Raw genomic sequence first — 19,353 nt, 5'->3', positions numbered from 1 at the left:
GCTGCTGTTATAGACATTTTATTTGTAATGTAATGTGTGCTATTTATGTATATTATCAAGTGATAATGTAACATTACAAAAAAATAATTCAATAACTTGAAGTTTAATCATGAAAAAAATATATATATTCGAGACAAATGTATTACACAGAACCAAACTGATCAAAATAATCTACATCAAAATTAAGTTGCAAATTGTTAATATAACAAACTGAAACATCATAAAAAAGGAGATAACTAGTGCAACTAGAAATACATATCTTGTGAACAATAGAACAAAAAAAAGACTCAAATAAGTACTCATCAACACCATGCTGGCAACAGTACACCTGCGTGCTCAGTACTGAGACATTCAACTCTTTACTCTACAAAATTAAAGAGAACACTAAAATAACAAGAACATACCTTAAATCATCAACAAGTTCATACACCAAACCAATTAAAATAACAAGAGGATACAATTTGAAGATGGTTAACACTTACTGCTTCATCTTTGCTACAAATACGTATAGCAAGTGCATAAATTAATAATTTTTTTACAAAGAAAATCACAAAATGTGCTAATAAACTTTGCTTCATCTTGAAATCATCAAGTCAGTCCTTGTAAAGCAAATCCCCGTTAAGAGCGCTTTGCCTTGATCATTTCTCATCTTTGTCTCTTTAGCTGTAAGAAAAGGAAATATATAGTTACTGCACTCACAAATCCAAGTTTGACTCTTGCTGCTTTTATATCGTGTTACCAGAATAGTGCCACAGAAGGTACAAGACAGCGTACACCATTCCAAACAGTAATCAATCATGGCTAACAGTCTTAACACCGGTGCTGATAATTTATAACAACTGACTCTTTGGATAAAATCAGATTAATGTTACCAGGACCAACTAAAATCACATTAATTGATGTTGAAATAAGAACTTGATACAAGTCAAGATATGTAAGGACAAGAGACAATTCCTTTTTACTAATATAAATGAAACAATTAAAATCAGATACACCCCTAAAAAAATCTAGACCCATCTCATAAACTGTATAAAACAAGAAAAATATTTTACATATGAGGTTTCTCTTGAGCTCTGTTCTTAATCTTGAAAAGAATCTATTCAAATCACTCCATATTTCTTAGTGAAAACAATATCTCGCAGATTACTTTCTACTACTTTTACAAACTTTAAGCTGAGAACAGATTAGCCCTAGCCTCCTAACAAATACATATAACAGGAATTTATAGAAACTAAAACGTAGAAATAATAACTACATATAATGAACGTACCTAAACTTACTTGCAACTTTCATAGCTGAAACATCAGGTTCAACTCTACGCAAATTAAAAGGAACCAGAATCTGCATGATGAATGAAATAAAACTCAAATTAAGCCTTTATTAAGTGCAGAATTGGCACTTGTTGAAAAAGGAAATTGCCACAATGCAAGTTTTTATTCACAAATTTCATGTTTAGGATGGAATTGTTTAAATTCAAGCTAAAATTTTCAAATTCAACACACAAGTAGCGGCTACATATAATTAAATTGAGGCTACATATTTTAATTGAATAAATGAAATGCTCAATCTTAATTAATATTTGATTGGGCATTTTGATTTCCCATATCTTCGTGATGTTTAATTGAACTGTTGAAGACCTTGCCAATTAGAGAGTAATTGAAGTTAAATAAACAAGCAATGCTTGGTTAATTTGCAAGATCAAGAGGTTATGCAAATTTGCTAAACCAAGGTCAATCTAATAATTGCACAGGTGAGAAACTATTTGACAATTAAATGAACAGAACTTTTCCCAAATTGAATGACAATCCGGTACAAACATCTATTTTTACATATCTTTATTAATTGATTTAATCGATCAATTATTCTTAAATTTTAAATCAATAAGGCTGATTTGTATTATAATTTGGGAATTTTGAATCTGGTATAAATCTAGCTCAAATAATGAGCATTAAGAAAACCTCTTCATTAGACATTAAGCAAAATAAAATCGGTAACTTTTGAAGTCCTGAAATGGTGATACCTCTCCATATCTCCCTATGTCGAATCCCATGTTCGGCTGGACAATCGCTCCCGTCTCAAATATCAACTTGACAGCGATCAACCTTCCTCTTTGCACGTGTGCCTATGGCGACAGCGGAGGCGGAGGCTCTGTGGTTATCTTCCAATACATCGCGATTGATAGATCGATCGAGAGCGACCAAGAGAGAGAGAGATTTAATTTGGGGGAGGAGAGCATTTTAAAAAAATAATTTGGGGAAGGAGAGACTAACAGAAACGGATTTTATTGGAATAGCGGGTTTGGAAAGATGGATCCGTACCATTAACCAATATTGTTTTGTTTTGTTAATCAAAACTAAGCTTCTAAATAGCGTTTATAGCGGTGTAGTGGGGAGACAAAAAAAAAAAGCTTTAGCAAATAGCGGAGCTATAGCGAAAGCTATTATAAATAGCGTTTTTTTATTTCAAAAATTATATTTTATATTTCTACTAATAGTAAAAAGAGTGATGCTTCTATGGACATAAGGACCTATTTGTAAAATGAATATATTTTTATTTTCAAAGTTCAAACAGCCGATCCGAACCGTTCATCTTGTTCTCCATATTAATATATCTTTGGAGACCAAATTTTACATTTTTCTGAATTTATTTACTATTTATTAAGATGGGTATAAAAAATATCAAATTCAGACCATTGAATTTTGTACCCATATTAATAAATAGTAAAAAAAATCAGAAAAATGTAAAATTTGGTCTCCAAGCACATATTAATATGGAGAACAAGATGAACAGTTCGGATCGACTGTTTGAACTTTAAAAATAAAAATATGTTCATTTTACAAATAGGTCCTTATGTCCATAGAAGGCTTTGCCTAGTAAAAATGTCTCATCAAGAAAAAAAATATCAAATTAATTAAGAAGTTCTAATATTATTCATATTAAACCAATACAAAGTTCAAATTGTCATTCAAAATATCCCTAATTCAAAAACTATCGATATATTTTATATTCAAAATATACCACTACCATATATTAATGCATGATACAAAATTTAATTGATATAGCGATATAGCCCGCACATGTTCCATTGTATTGATATAACTTAATAAAGTAAAAAGAAAAAAAACCAATCTAGATATTAAGGCCCATTAAAATTACAAAATCATGTTTTCAAAAAACAAAAATTGCAAAATCATAACCCATGTAGCATAGCGGACCGCTATTACCGCTATAGCGGTCGTAGCTTGATTAGCGCAGTTTTAGCCCGTAACTTAGCTTTCTGGGTCCAAAACCGCTATAGCTAGCTATTTAGAAGCTTGATCAAAACGTAGATCTGATTTTAAATTAGACGGTTCCAATAGCCCATCGAACAGACTCTTGTCCGATGGGCATCGGACACCCCCTCTTTCGCATTCCATCTCTGATCCGATTGGACCGGATCCTGATCGGACGGCCTTGATCTAAACACAAAATTTGAGTTACTCCAGAGATATTGACTCGACCTCCGTTAAGGGTTTTTAGGATTTAGCAAGGCATCTTCTGAAGGCTGTGGGAAAAGTGAACAGTAGCAATTATTCTAGGTCGGGTGATAGGGAGAGAGGAGAACGGCGAAGAGTTCAATGGCGGGGATCTACGATGAACAAGGTACCTCTCTCTCTCTCTCTGATTTGTCCGTGAACCTTTTTAGGTACTATCATTGAGAAATTTAGATATATACCCATCACAACTTCCTTAATTAGATATTTATCCATTCAAAATTAAAAAATTAAATATTTTTCTATCCAAACGTAAACTATTTATTTATATACCCATTTTCAATTGTTTTCACTAAAAAATATAAATTAATATTAATAAAATATTCTACATACTATTTTACCCTTTCGCATATTCTTTCCTATATTATTTTCTTTTCTAATTTCTTGCGTGAAATCTCTTTGGATGTTACACAAATTCAAGTTGTGTTACGAGAATCTCAGTCGAAGATACGTCCAAATCTTCTCTCCGTTGAGGACCATTAATTCCAAACAACATGTGCCCATTCGTGCCAGAAACGCAGCGGAGAGGAGAGATCGAAAAGGAGATGGCTCGGAACCGGAAATGGAAACAGGTCCAGGGGAGAGTGTGGTCTCCTTCTCACCTCCGCCACCTATTCGACGTTTTGTCTCACTGAAGTTCCTCTCTGTATAAGTACCTCTATAAATATAGACAATCTACCATCATGGAAGGCTGCACAGACGATAGCACACTGTGTGAGAATTTTTGGGCAGCTCTAGGTGACAACACAGATTGTTTAAATTGATAGGCAAGCAATCATCCCGGCAGACAACATATGACAAACTGGGTTTGAAGAGGCTCCAAGACTTTCAACAGGATACCTCTACATCCTTCAGAGAAGAATTGGGGTTGCCAACAATGATGAGTGCTGAACATTTCAAAATCCAACAAAGGGTGCGGCTGGTCCTGATACATGAAGGAAATATATAATTCATAACATAATAGGAGCTGCTGGTTTGTGGAAATGTATAAATGCATTGAGAAACCTTTAGTATACTTTTAGTTTCTTTGTTAATTGAATTTTTTTTTATGTTTTTTTTAAGATTGTATGTGAAATTAAAGAAATTGTCATGGATGTTGTTAAAGAAATTTTTGATATTTTTGTTAAAAAAAATTGTGCTTCTTCACTGTGTCATCTATATAATCAGTGTTGTTATGGATATTATGCTTCTTCTTCTCTGTAGCACGGGATTATTCCTTTTTGTAGTATGTGATCCATATATCTGTCGGCCTTAATAATCGTATATGTAACAAGGAAAAACTAAGTTCACCAAAAATATCACTCATATTTACAATTTTATAAAGTGTTTTTTTTAGGATTTGCGAGCAACCAGCTAGCTAACAACCTGTTTGATGAAATTCCTCAATGAACTTTTCTTATGTTGAAGAAAACCCATCTACCAACATCTGACACCCCATATGCTATTATTTTAATCCAATCCATTAGCTTTACAAAGAACAAACTTGATCCACGCCACTGTACTCTCTTAATCTGGGTTTATTCATGGAGTTCCATTCTGACCGTAGGAACCAAATCATATGTTCAAAATTCCTTGCTACCTACTCCATCCATTGAGTTGCATCTGAAAGTCCCTGCTAAGAAAAGCACCAAATTGAATCCACCTTATGTAAGGTAAGTGGTATATATGCTTCTCAGTTTTAGTACTTTAGTTTAATTGAAGTTAAGTTTGATTGAATTGAAGCCAGTTATGCATTATATATATATTCTAATGATAAGTATCTGCAGAAAACTATGGGTATATAGTCATTACTTTTCAGTCAGGAATTGATGGTTTACATAGTTTTCAATAACTGGTGATCTTTGGTTGATTATGGTACTATTGATCTATTATGATTTTTTTTTTCTTTTTATGGGGTAAACTACGGATTACAAGTTTGCAATCTTGCATTTTAAATTGGATATCAGGATGGTGGTTCAAAATCAAAACTATCTTCCAACTGTCAACTTTAATTATATATAAATGATGGATTTCTAAAATTAGAGTACAGAAAATAATAATTGATGACGTGTTATATATTTCCATTTGCATCTAAATTGTAAATGATACCCAATAAGACATGAATTTTGCAGAGCAGTGATGTCTAGACCAACTGGCATATAGGCGGTCATGGTCCAGTCCAGGTCATGATATTGGTGCAGTGCTGCATTGAAAAAAATTGTTCTCTTTAGAACAAATTTGAATTGTTAGAAATAATTGCTAGCATCTTCAACTTCAAATTGAGACCACCATTCTCTTTAGGTTGTTGACTGAAGAAAGAGGGATTAGGGACACATAATTTTGAACTAAGGGTAAAAATGTCCTTTTATTTTTTTTATTAATATTAATCTTTTATTTAAAGTGATTAATTTAAGAAATAGAGATATTAATAAAATAAGTGAATTTAGATGGCAGATGCGGAATAACTAATTTGAAATTTTGAGGGGAAAATATCTAAAGGACGAAATATTATGGGCATATATATAAATTTCTCTATATTATATTTTCCTTGAGAAAAATTCACAAGTAGCCTTGGTTTTTCTTGGCTTTAGTATTACTAATCTATCTGATACATATTGAGGTTCAATAATTATTTCCATGCACTGTTTTGGTTATTTTTTTCTCTTCTTATTTGATGCGACTGGTTTCTTCAACTGTTTTTTCTGCCGGTATGAAACCATTATCAAAGTTCCAAAATTTAGTTGGGGATTAGGATCAAACTGGACCTAAATATCTCTTTGTTGTTCAGGTAGAGTTCAGAGATTATAACTTTCTTTTGGTGTGTTTTAGTTGAAGCTTTTTTGGTACTGGTCAGAAATCAGAATCAAACCGTACCAGTAAGAGTAAGGTAGAGTTTTACTACAATAACATGTACCAAAGCAAGTTTGATCGTCTATGCAATTGACTGGTTGTCTCATTTTTTCTTGAAGGGTTGAAAGACATTTGGCAAAGCTCCTATTATTCATAATTACTGAAGCACAGAGAAGAAATCAAGAGTTACTAGGAATGAATCAATAGCTTTTGTAACCTTCAGGATAAATGGATGAATGCTTATAGTTAAGAAATCTTGTAATGATGTACACTTCAATAATTTGGGGGCATTATGGTCATTTTTGTATATGTATGTGATATAATATAAAAGGGAAGCTCAGTTGTGTAAATTTGTATACGTGTATGTCATAATTCTACTTAATATATATATATGCTAACATGTCATTTGGAGGTTTTTTTAGTGTATTTGATGCACCAAATACACCCTTATTATATGTTCTTTGATATATATATAGTGCAAGCGAATCTTATTTTACAAATTGATAAATTTCTAATGAGATTTTTCTTAGAGTATATTTCTTAATTTGATATAATATTCCATAGGAAAATATGGAACAATTGTTCAATCAAAGGTTTAGTTAAAAAGAATTGCTGGGTTACATTTCTACTTGTATTGAATCTAACAACCCTTATTTTCGAGTTTGGCTAGTATAACATCAGTATCATTTCAACCTATATAATACCAACTCTAAAACCTATTAAATCGACTTCAAACGGTGAATCCAAACCGCTCAAACCGATTTACTTCATTAGTTGTGCGTTTACATGCAAAATTTATAAATTTTCGAATTTATTTAGTACTAAGTCAAGCGGTCAAATGTGTGAGTTTTTAAGTTAATTTTAATACATTAATTTTTCAATATTTTTACCGCTTGATTTGATACTAAAATAACTCAAAAATATAAAAAAAAATTGTATGTAAACGCATCACTCATAATGTTAATCGGTTTAAACGGTTTGAATTTTGAATTAGTCGTTTAAAGTCGATTTGATATGTTTTAAAATTAGTATTATATAGGTTGAAATGACACAGATATTATACTAGCTAAACTCCTTATTTTCTTTTCCCTATATAAATGATTAATTTTATCAAGCGTCCATCATGCTTATGTTATGAAAAAATAAATTTCCGATAGGTAACATGCTCTCCAAAATAGTTAGACTAAGAAAGAAGAGATTTTTGTTCCATTTAGGATTTTGGGCCAGCAAAGTCGGCCCAGAAAGGAGAGATCTTTGTCCTCATCTTCGCATCTTATTTTCCTTACCTCAGTCTTGTCTTCTCAGGCGCGCTGTCACTTCTCACTTGAAAGAGAGAAAGAAACGCTAAAACCGAAGAAGAAGAAGAAGAAGATGATGCCTGTGCTGTCTCTCACCCCTTTCTGTTCCCTTTCACCTTCAATTTCTCCTCGTCGTGACCTCTCTCTTTGCTGCTATGCCATCTCCAATTCCCAGTCTCAGCCCCACCGAATCAGCAACAAATCAAAACCAAAACCACCTTCTACAACTAATTCGCATTACAAAGAGATCCTTGACCATTATCACTCTCTATTGGCTTCTCAGAATCCTCCCACCTCAATCCATCCTTTCAATGCGGTCCTGGATACCTTGGTTCGAAACTCTGACCCTGCTATTTATTTCTTTTTTGACCTTATAACACAAACTGATGGAATCAGTCCTGATGCTTATACCTATGGTCTTATGATTAAGTATTGTGCCCAAGTAAATCGTCTCGACTTAGCTTTTTGTTTTCTAGGAAGGCTTCTCAAAGAAGGTCACAGGCCTAAGGCCGTGATATTCAGTCCAATAATCAAGGGCCTTTGTTATGAGAATAGAACTAGTGAGGCTTCAGCCATTGTTCTTTACAAAATGCCCAAGTTGGGTTGTATACCTCATGTCATCTCGTATAACATTCTTATCAATGGGTTGTGCAAGAAAGGTGAAATTATGAAGGGAAATGAGTTGAAATATGAAATGATTTCCAAAGGGTGCGAACCCAATGTCGTGACTTATAACACTCTTATAGATGGGTTGTGCAAAAATGATAAAATTACGAAAGCAAAGGAGTTGATGCATGAAATGATTTCCAAAGGGTGCGAGCCCGATGTCGTGACATACACCACTCTTATAGATGGGTTTTGTAAGAAAGGTGAATTTACAATGGCAAAGGAGTTGTTGCATGAAATGATTTCCAAAGGGTACGAACCCAATGTCGTGACTTATACGACTCTTATAGATGGGTTATGTAAAAATGGTGAAGTTACGAAGGCAAAGGAATTGATGCATGAAATGATTTGCAAAGGTTATGAGCCCAATGTCGTGACTTATACCACTCTTATAGATGCGTTGTGCAACAAAGGTGAAATTACGAAGGGGAAGGAGTTGATGAATGAAATGATTTCCAAAGGATACTATCCCAATGTTGTGACTTATACAACTCTTATAGATGGGTTGTGTAAGAATGGTGAAGTAATCAAGGCAGAGGAGTTGATGCATGAAATGATTTCCAAAGGGTACGAACCCAATGTCGTGACTTATACCACTCTTATAGATGGGTTGTGTAAAAATGGTGAAGTTACGAAGGCAAAGAAATTGATGCATGAAATGATTTGCAAAGGTTATGAGCCCAATGTCGTGACTTATACCACTCTTATAGATGGGTTGTGCAACAAAGGTGAAATTACGAAGGGAGAGGAGTTGATGAATGAAATGATTTTCAAAGGATATGAGCCCAATGTTGTGACTTATACAACTCTTATAGATGGGTTATGTAAGAACGGTGAAGTTACAAAGGCAGAGGAGTTGATGCATGAAATGATTTCCAAAGAGTACGAGCCCAATGTCGTGACTTATACCACTCTTATAGATGGGTTGTGCAAGAACGGTGAAGTAATCAAGGCAGAGGAGTTGATGCATGAAATGATTTCCAAAGGGTACGAGCCCAATGTCGTGACTTATAACACTCTTATAGATGGGTTGTGCAAGAACGGTGAAGTTATCAAAGCAGAGGAGTTGATGCACAAAATGATTTCCAAAGGGTACGAACCCGATGTCGTGACTTATACCACTCTTATAGATGGTTTGTGCAAGAACGATGAAGTTACCAAGGCAGAGGAGTTGATGCAAGAAATGATTTCCAAAGGGTACGAGCCCAATGTCGTGACTTACAACACTCTTATTGATGGCTTGTACAAGAAAGGTGAAATTACAAAGGCAAAGGAGTTGCTGCATGAAATGATTTCCAAAGGGTGCGAGCCCGATATAGTGACTTACAACACTCTTATAGATGGTTTGTGCAAAAAAGGTGAAATTACGAAAGCAAATGAATTGATGCATGACATGATTTCCAAAGGGTGCGAGCCCGATGTCGTGACTTATACCACTATTATAGATGGGTGGTTCAAGAATGGTGAAATTACAAAGGCAAAAGTGTTGATGCATGAAATGATTTCCAAAGGGTGTGAGCCCAATGTCGTGACTTACAATATTTTTATAGATGAGCTGTGTAAGAATGGTGAAGTTACCAAAGCAGAGGAGTTGATGCATAAAATGATTTCCAAAGGGTACGAACCCGATGTCGTGACTTACAACACTCTTATAGATGGTTTGTGCAAGAAAGGTGAAGTTACCATGGCAAAGGAGTTGATGCGTGGAATGATTTCCAAAGGGTACGAGCCCAATGTCGTGACTTATACCACTCTTATAGATGGGTTATGTAAGAAAGGTGAAGTTACCATGGCAAAGGAGTTGATGCGTGGAATGATTGCCAAAGGGTACGAACCCAATGTCGTGACTTACAACACTCTTATTGATGGCTTGTACAAGAAAGGTGAAATTACAAAGGCAAAGGAGTTGATGCATGAAATGATTTCCAAAGGGTGCGAGCCCGATGTCGTGACTTACAACACTCTTATAGATGGTTTGTGCAAAAAAGGTGAAATTACGAAGGCAAATGAGTTGAAGCATGACATGATTTCCAAAGGGTTCGAGCCCGATGTCGTGACTTACAACATTCTTATAGATGCGTTGCTCAAGAAAGGCGAAATTGTTGAGGCAAAGGAGTTGCTTCATGAAATGATTTCTAAAGGGTACAAACCCGATATCGTGACTCATACCATGCTTATAAAGGATCCGCATCCTCCCCAGTACCCTAACTTGTACAATGGGCAAAAATCTGAACCGTCCTTTTAATCCAGCGGCTTTGATGTTTAATCTATAAAAAAAAAACAGTGCTCACTGCATGACCGCTGATCAGCTCTCTCTGTCTCTCTTTTCTTCACTGTAAGAATGTCTTCTCTCTCCTCTCAATATCTTTTCCTCCACCTAGCTCGACTCAGCCTCCCCATGGATTTCCTATTGCTCTCTCCCTCTGCCAAGGTTGACTCCTATCAGTATGTTTAAATGATTGACCTTTGTTTGATATTTATTAAAAATAATGATCCATGATACACTTGATACCGTGAACAATCTTCAAACTGCATTGTTTCTTGCTGAAGTTTTTGCAAGCGGGCTTCCAAGAAATACACCTTTCCAGAAATTTGAGCAGAGGTACTTTTATATTTTGGATAAGAACTACAAAATCATATCACATCAGCTTTTACCTTATAGAGCAAAAGTAAAGTTCATACTAATTTATAAGAATTGTCAAGCTACACGAAAGTGCTTAACAACTTGATAACTTGTCTTTTCTTTCTTTTGAAGAAAATACTTCACAAATTAAACAAATTCGTAAAATGGTATTATATAAGTTTTTTTCTTGTTAACACCTGAAAAATACAAATGTTAAATTTGACATCAGTACTAGTATGGTGCCATTTTTCTGGTAGCAGGTACGGTCTGTACCAGTGTTGTGTCGCATACTGGCATGAGCTTTGGAGAAGGGTAACCTCAACCATGCTTTATTTGTCCTTAATTTGAGCCTAAATTGACCTCATTTTAGCTTCATTTATGCAATTAGGCGTATTTTATTCCCATTCTCACATTACTTGAAAACAACAGGTCATTTAGGTTGAACCCCAAAACAAGGTAAATACACCACATGATTTCTCTTCTAGATTCTTTTGAAATGCTCAAATCAACCCATTCTTGTCAATAAAATATGAGTAAACATATTTCATGTTCCCTTTTTACCATTTCAATCATTCCACTACTAAATCATTGCACTTACTATAGATGTGTGATGTATAAACAAGAAGAGGAATCAGTGGTGTATCTGTTCTCAAAATGTCAAACAGTAAAAATCTTCTGCTCGATGGTATCTAAATATGTTCTTATGTCTTTTGGAGGTAGCGGTGTGCGAGGATTTTCAGAGATCAAAAGAAAGAACTAGTAGTGCTGTTAGAAGTGCAAGCTGAGCGGATTCTCCTTTGGTTCCGATTAGAAAATAATATTGTTTCACTTTTGCTTTGGCAGTTATGATACGTTTGGGTTCTTATATTTGCTTTTTTTTTTGTTTCTCCCTTAGTTCAATTTGTATGTTATGGTTTTCTTTCCGTTTTACTTTTCTTCAAAATTTAACATGTTTTATAATAGGTTTTAGTTCAGAACCTTAACCGTTTGTTAATCATCGATAAAATACAAGTTCAAGGGCATTGTTGTCCTTTTCACAAAAAAAATCATAATTTTCTATTACTTTTTATTCTGATCTTGATATTCATATAATATAAGAACATATTTAGATGTAACTACTTTTCATTTTTGCAGATTTTTATAAGGAACAGATTAAGAGAAATAACCAACTAATCTAGATCTGGAAAAATAAAGAAAAAAGTCAGCTGAAAGTTGACCAGTACATAAAAACACAGATTTTATTAGAACAAACATTTAAACATCTATATATATAAACATATAAATAAACTTACTATAAACAAAGATTTGCACATAATGCTGAAACATTTGTGAAAAATACCAGTATATGGTATTCAGAAGAAAAAAATAAAAAATAAATTACGCTATCGAATTAATATCCCTGGTACACTACTGCATCGTCAGATCCATATGATCAGTTTCGAGTAAAATGAGGCAGGACTTCGATGGCAACCTGGAAGATTGCAATACCGGCACAATACCTACAGAGTGTCAACTAAATGCAGACATGTTCCAACTGAGATAATGCAGAGAGGTGATTGAAGTAATGTGTATCAGTACTGGCACATTCAATTCTTAGGATGCAGCAGTTTTTTTATTTTCAATTCAGTAGTTAATTTCTTTAAATACTAGTTATTTAAACATTCCTTTGAGTACCAGTTAATGTTGAACTTCTAGAAATGTAATATTTTTCACTTAATGAAAAGAACTAATATCCTTTTGTGTTAAATTGAAGAAATCATCGTGCAATTACTAATCATAATTTTAAAGGCACAAGTGTCATTTTAATTCAAATGAAATCATTTCTCTAGTACTATGTATACTTTCCAGTAAAAACATTGAGAAGAATTTTTTTTTTTTTCATTTTTATTCCGATCAACAAAGTTCAATTAAAATTTATCTCTATTATACTAACTAGAAATAAAAAAGTAACCAAATCTACCTCATCAGAAAAAAAAAAAAAAAAAAAAAAAAAAAAAAAAAAAAAACTGACAAGAATTCCTTGCTTTTTCAGTTTCGTCATGCATAGAAATAATATATCCTAAACTAAACATCCAAATGTTAGTTTAATAGAAGTAGATATGTACTATTTATCAACAGAATACTACTACAGAAATATTATTGACCTAGAGAGAATCTACTGGGAAAAAAGAGAGCTACTACAACATGATTCTTCTTTCGCATAAAAGAAGGCTACCCGACTCGATTTTCTCACGCTGCCTCAACCTCTCCAGGAGAAAATCTTCTTCAAGTCTCATATCCAAGTACTCATCCTTGTGATAAGAAGAGGCTTTATTTGTACCAACCAGACTGTTAACAGTGTAGTTTTTCGACTGTACTGAGTTGCCAATTGATTTGCTTTTGCAATTAGAAGCATCGCTTCCGCTTCCGTAATCAGGACTCCAGCTAGCATGGCTACTAGATGTCACGTCATGAGTTTTTGCACTTCCACCCTGGAAAATTGCCATAATTTTAGTTTTAACCCAATTTTTCACATCTTAAGCCTGTTTAATTTGAGACTAGATGGAACAATTGCGGTACCAAATTTTCATAATGTACAGCTGAATCTGGTAGCAGTACTGTACCAAAATATAAACAGCCGAGAGCGTACACATGGTTGAGCTTGACATGACTAATTAAGCTTTATTTATTTTCCCAATTGATTAAAACTTTAATACATCAAAGTATCAAACAAGGTTAATTGAGGCTTAAACATCATGAACCTATAAATAAAATTAAACAACTTTTAGCAATAAAGGATAAATACTGTACTGCTGAATTCCCGGATGTATGACAAACAGAAAATTTTATTTATAGAATTTAGTATAAAATAATATAGAGTATTAGAATGATTGCTGCTGGATTTAGATGCTGTAAATGGATCCGTAAAAAGCTTTTCAAAAGCACAGAGAAAGAGTGGGAGGGGCGGAGAGGGATTTTTTGCGTGGCACTTTGGTGTGGCGATTAGTGTTGCTGTGGTCCTTAATGGATCTGAAATTTCTTTTACGGATCCATCTATAGCATCTAAATCCAGCAGAAATCATTCTAATACTCTATATTATTTTATATTAATTTCAATAAATACAAAATTCTCTATGACAAACCTTAATCCTTAATTCATACCTGAGATTTGGTTTTTAAAGGAGAAGTTTGGAGACCAGTTTCCCACTGAAGCCAAGGTAGAACAACACCATCTGTCTCAGTAGATAAAGGTGAAGATTTTGTTACTGGAGTCGTCTCTTGCAATTCTATCAGAGTGTTGTTGCTAGCATACGGGTTCGATAAGAAGTCTTTCCTGCAAGAACTGTTATCGCTTCTTTCTCCATCAAAAGAAGAGAAATCAGTGTCGTCTACATTTGAAAGGAAGTCTTCGAAGTATCTCTCGGCCTCTTCGGTAAGGTGTCTAGAAACTTTGCTTCTTTCCTTGCTCCTCTGCATACAAGACCCTTTTAAGTCACAATCAACAGGGCACATATAGAGCAATGAATTACAAAAAAAAAAAAATCTCAAACAGAAGGAAAACAAAAGTAAGAATATTCTATCCCATTTTTTTGAAACTGATCTACTTAGCGAGTGATGTGTGGCCATGCAAAAATTTAAAATTTTCAAATTCTTTTAGTACAAAGTCAAGCAGTCAAAAAATGATGAAAAAACAAATGCATTAAAATAACTTGTAAAACTTCATTATTATTTTTACCACTTGACTTTATATTAAATAATTTCAAAAAATTCAAAATTTTGCATGTACATGCACTTGTAAAGTAGATAGGTTTCAACGATTTGGATTCGTCGTTTGAAGCCAATCTGATAGATTTTGGAGTTATGCTCACCAAGCCCTCTTGGTGAGCATAACACACGCTAGCTTTACTCTATATGCTGGTACATATACAGTGTCTTTAAATATAGAAAAATACCTTTACCCAAACAATAACAGTGCAGCACCTCTGGTAAATAGAACCTAAAAACTAATGCCAAGTAAAGAGTCATACCCGTCTTTGCCTAGACTGTCTTCCTGCCACTTTGTTACTTTGGGGAGATGGAAGCAGCTCTTTTACTATTTTAGTGAGCTCATGGCCCCGCTGCTCCTCTGCTGCCAGCTCAGCCAATAATTCCTGTTTCCTCTTTTCTGACTGGAAAATTCACCAAATTTTTATAACATGTGCAGTGCAAACAAAAAGAAAGACGTGAAGTAAGAGCAACTAGTAAGAAAACCATGGAACAATAAGTTTATGTAGTTATGGATGGTGATCTTCAATATAATTACACAATGAATCCAATTTGAAGCAGCAAGTATTTTCTATTTTACTTCTGACCAGTATCAGTTTATCACCATCATTCAGACAACGAGATATTAAAACTGCCATCATTAAGAGGATAGGATATAAAACTGAGAAATCCTTTTTACCTTTGTTTGTTCACTACTTTGTCTGAACCGAAACTAAAAAGTTTCTAGAATTTGATCTATAGATATATCCATAGATCTGTTTATTCTATTCTACGGCCCTCTACAACTAAATATGAAGAGAGTAAAGCTGTCGCTACTTGAGAAATACCTCTTCTAGTTTACTAGTGTAATTTCGTCTAAGCTCTGCAATAACTTGCACAGGTTTTAGATCATCACCACCTGTCCTATCTGCAGGCTCAGTTTTTGCAACCACCTGTAAAAGTTTCTTATCAGATCTTCAAGTAACTGAGAGCTCCCCAGTATAAGGAAAAAATAAAAGATGGAAAATATAGATCACACCTTTTCAAGCTGTGTTCTAATTTCTTCTACAGCATTTCTCACTTCATTCCGCATGGCTTCGTATAGACCGGTCTCGTTTTCACTACCTTGATGCTCCTGTTTAATTTTTGTACAAAGTGTTTATTAATAAAAACTAAAAAGGTTCTTTTATGACCGAGAATTTTACCTGATTTGTCTACAACAATCTGAAGTCTTTTTGTCTACATATTTATTTGCAAATATGTAACTAAAACATTTACGTAGAAATACACTTTACTACTTTATAGTTATGAAAAACTCCAAATTCAAAAGGGTATATATGTACACGACCAAGCAATATCTAAAACAAAAAGTTAAGAAAAAACTATATAAATGGAAAGAAGTAACCCTGCCTTCTCAGGCGAATACACTTCTCGAATTGTCTTTTCATTTCTGTTGATATGCATGAAGTGTACGTCCCTTGCTTCATCATCGGTTAAGGAAGAATGAGTCTTCATAGAAAAATCAAAGTATTAGAAATTCATATGTAAAAAAATAGGGCCAAGACGTGCTTCAGCAAAACTGTCACATATAATTTTGCTTTGATTATGTCTCATCACCTCCTAAACGTGGGTTGTGAAGTCAATTACTCCCGGGAAATACCTTATTGGTTGAAGAAAACAGGTACCGATAATACAAACAAAACTGAAAAACTGCAATGTTTTGTACCCAAATTCGTTGCCAGGTGCCAATCAAGATATGGAGGATCAAATTGTTAATATCATAGCTATGAGTTTTTGGGTCAAATTCTCTGTTTGTATTTATTTCTGGAGTTTCAGTATTTGCTTGGCTTATTCGGTATCTAAAAGTACCTGGGTCTGAACTAAATGTGCTAAGTTTGATACTTCAAGACCAAAAAAATAAAAGGAAAAGAGTGCTTACTGAGCTACTATCATGTGAATGAAATAAATCTTTTTGACTCATAGATCTCCTCATGCCACGGTTCGAATTTGGTTGTTTTTGCACTATGTCTCTGATTCCACCTGTGCTAGGCTTATTATTTGCAAGTTTAGGATTGTACCCCTGAGAAACATCTCGCTCAGTCTATTGCAGTACATGCCCAAAAATAAAAGAAAGATTTTCCTCAAAATAAATAATAAAAAGAAAGAAATATGAACCTGGGTCAAAGGTAACTAGAGTAAAAAAGGATATTTGTTGAAACTTCAAATTAATCCTTAATAAAGATAAATTATAGGTGAAATTGAGCAAATTTTGCTTCTCTTGCAAGTTATTATTGATATTCATTACATACTGAATGATACATTTCTGTTACTTAGCACATGTTGATCTTACGTATTATATAGACTACAAGAAAATGTCTGACCTCATAATTGGAACGGGTGCCTCTCCGTCGATCCACGACAGAAGAGTAACGGGTTCTTGTGGGGCCCACACTTTGATTCCGTCCAACAGATGGTGGCCTAGAAACTGACCTCCCCTTATGCTTAGACGACTCTGTTTCCCTCAAGTACCTAGCACTGCTGAAAGTGAAACAATGACAAGTAGCTTTGATTAAGGAATCTAAACTTTTGACAATTTTTTTTTTTTAAAATAGTCCTATCCCGGTTAGTGTTACTTAATTGGTTTTTCAAAGTTTACTATACTTGTCTGTTTAATAGAGATTATTACACAGAGAAAAAGTTTTATTTTTTTTTTAATTTGAATAACACCACACCAATAGCACCCATATTGGCAATGATTTTGAGAATAAGCAGCCACCAGTTTCATAAATGAAACAAGAGTATTTTTTTTACCAAAAATAAAAAACAAAAAGATGGTAACTAGCTACCCTAATTAGCAACAAACTATATCTTTGTGTTTTTGGAAAAATGTGGTACAAAGTACCACCAATTTCAGTTTTATTTGAAACACCTGAAATTGTTTACAATCACTAACCAATCAGCAATGATAAACTGGGAACAAGTTTTTTTTTTTAATTTGAATAACACTAAACAAATAGTGTCTCAAATTAGCAGTGATTCTGAGAATTAAGCAGTCAATTGGAACAAGATTTTTTTTCATTTTTTTATACAAAAAAAGAACAAAAGAATGGTAACTAACTACTCTAATTAGCAATAAACTATTTTCTTTTCCTTTTTTGGAAAAAAAGGTGGTAAAGTGTACCGCCAATTTCAATTTTATTTGAAACACCTGAACTGTTCACAATCACTGTTCATCCTGTAACCAATTAGCAATGATGAACAACACAATTTCAACATACCTTGATCCTGAACCACTTTTGCCCCTGCATAAACTCATTCTTCGCTCATCCCTTCCCCTTCGCACAGAAACAACATCATCCTCTTCAGATTCAGCTCTCGCACGGAGAAATTCATTGGCCAGATCATCTAAACTAACTTCACCTGAATCAGAGAACAAAACCTGCCCCGACCCTCGCATTTTATTTACGAACCTGCCCCTCGGTGTCTCGAACTCGTCGGAGCCAGGCGTTGGTGGAGGGAAACGACTCAGACTCCTCGATCGCCGGTGCGCCGCCGCGCCTCCACGTGTGGTGGAGCGCCCGTCCATTGACTGGATTTAAAATCCTAGGGTTTCTATGGGGGGTAGAGAACGGGAAGGTACAGGTTTCCAGTTACCAGTCAGACTTAGCACTGCCTTTTCCCGTGAAGGAAAGGAGTGAATAGTGAGGTGAGCAAGGCGGAGATACATAGAACGAGGCAAGAGGATTTGAATCCAATCCTCTGAGATAACAGAATATTAATGTTTGGAAAAGAGCCGTTCAATTGGCTTAAATAGTCGTGCGGATTCCGATTGGACGGTAGAGATCCAAACAGAAATATTCTGTTAACTTAGGTGATAACGAATTCCGAGGATTCAGGTTTCACTGTGGTTTATAATTTTGTAAAGCGGGTACCACTTTTAGAGGAACTTGATTTAAACGAACGGTCTGATGATACCCATACCGCCTGGTCGCTACAAGAAATGTCATGGAGAGGAGAGTGTACGGGATCTGAATACATTTTTTTCCTTTTTTGAGTTCGGATTACGGCGGCTTTTCTTCAATCTTTTATTGCGACAAGTGTAGCGGGTCAGTGACTCAAATTTCCCAGATGGGTATGATCTGATATACGGATTGATACAATGGTCGAGTAACAGTAGACCGTTATTTGAGCCCCAGTGAGCGGGAGCTGGATTTTGGGGATTTTGAGAGGTGATTAAATGGGGTAAAGATTTAAACAGAGCGATTTCGACTTCATGCAGCGCACGGGCTATAAAATCCAAACAGCTCTGCAAATGGTTAGCGCGCTGCATGAAGCCAAAACTAATCTGTTAAAATATTTTCTCATTAAATGAGATTTCAAATAGGTTGATGAATTATAGGTGGGAGTATTTATGTTTTTGCTGCTAAACTTCAGTAAAAAAATAAATGCGTTTAGAAATTGCATCAATTACGGCCGCTTAATTGCAATTTAATTTGGAAGCAGCATTGGGGATTTTGTCAAAACAAGGAGATTAGAATATTTGTCAAATACCGAATTAAAGTTCAAATTGAAACCATCTCGGTATCCGGATTCAATTGTTTCCGCAGGAAGTTACAGTACAGCAGTCTCCACTCTCCCCTGCAAATAAATCTGCTGTTATTTCGATCCCAGCCATTCAAAA

At 34.6% G+C, this 19,353-nt stretch overlaps 2 protein-coding genes and 1 long non-coding RNA gene across 6 annotated transcripts; 1 reads left to right on the top strand and 2 right to left on the bottom strand.

Moving 5' to 3' along the window:
* Nucleotides 1-385: 385 nt before the first annotated feature.
* Nucleotides 386-2,223, bottom strand: LOC144549267 (uncharacterized). Its single transcript, XR_013509644.1, has 3 exons — nt 2,021-2,223; nt 1,271-1,341; nt 386-663 (listed from the first exon to the last, which is right to left on the bottom strand). It is a non-coding gene; the product is annotated as an uncharacterized LOC144549267 (long non-coding RNA).
* Nucleotides 2,224-7,661: 5,438 nt separating this feature from the next.
* LOC144549628 (uncharacterized) lies at nt 7,662-11,659 on the top strand. Its single transcript, XM_078298401.1, has 2 exons — nt 7,662-10,928; nt 11,210-11,659. The coding sequence occupies exon 1, from the start codon at nt 7,734-7,736 to the stop codon at nt 10,569-10,571; it is 2,838 nt and encodes a 945-aa protein (XP_078154527.1). The 5' UTR covers nt 7,662-7,733; the 3' UTR covers nt 10,572-10,928; nt 11,210-11,659.
* Nucleotides 11,660-12,981: 1,322 nt separating this feature from the next.
* Nucleotides 12,982-18,366, bottom strand: LOC144549593 (uncharacterized). Of its 4 annotated transcripts, none has more exons than XM_078298373.1 (9): nt 17,951-18,366; nt 17,054-17,210; nt 16,612-16,752; nt 16,083-16,181; nt 15,712-15,807; nt 15,521-15,625; nt 14,957-15,097; nt 14,091-14,399; nt 12,982-13,420 (listed from the first exon to the last, which is right to left on the bottom strand). In XM_078298373.1, exons 1-9 carry the CDS (start codon nt 18,256-18,258, stop codon nt 13,127-13,129), a joined length of 1,650 nt encoding a protein of 549 aa, XP_078154499.1. In that variant the 5' UTR covers nt 18,259-18,366; the 3' UTR covers nt 12,982-13,126. The 4 variants fall into 4 exon arrangements, with proteins under 4 accessions (XP_078154499.1, XP_078154496.1, XP_078154500.1 ...); XM_078298370.1 differs by having other exon boundaries at nt 16,612-16,773; nt 17,951-18,365; XM_078298374.1 differs by having other exon boundaries at nt 17,054-17,207; nt 17,951-18,365.
* Between the last annotated feature and the right edge of the window lie 987 nt (nt 18,367-19,353).

The sequence above is a fragment of the Carex rostrata genome, chromosome 35 (assembly GCF_964058835.1).
Source record: "Carex rostrata chromosome 35, lpCarRost1.2, whole genome shotgun sequence".
Taxonomy (NCBI): Eukaryota; Viridiplantae; Streptophyta; class Magnoliopsida; order Poales; family Cyperaceae; genus Carex; species Carex rostrata.
This window is presented reverse-complemented; position numbering and strand designations above follow the sequence as displayed.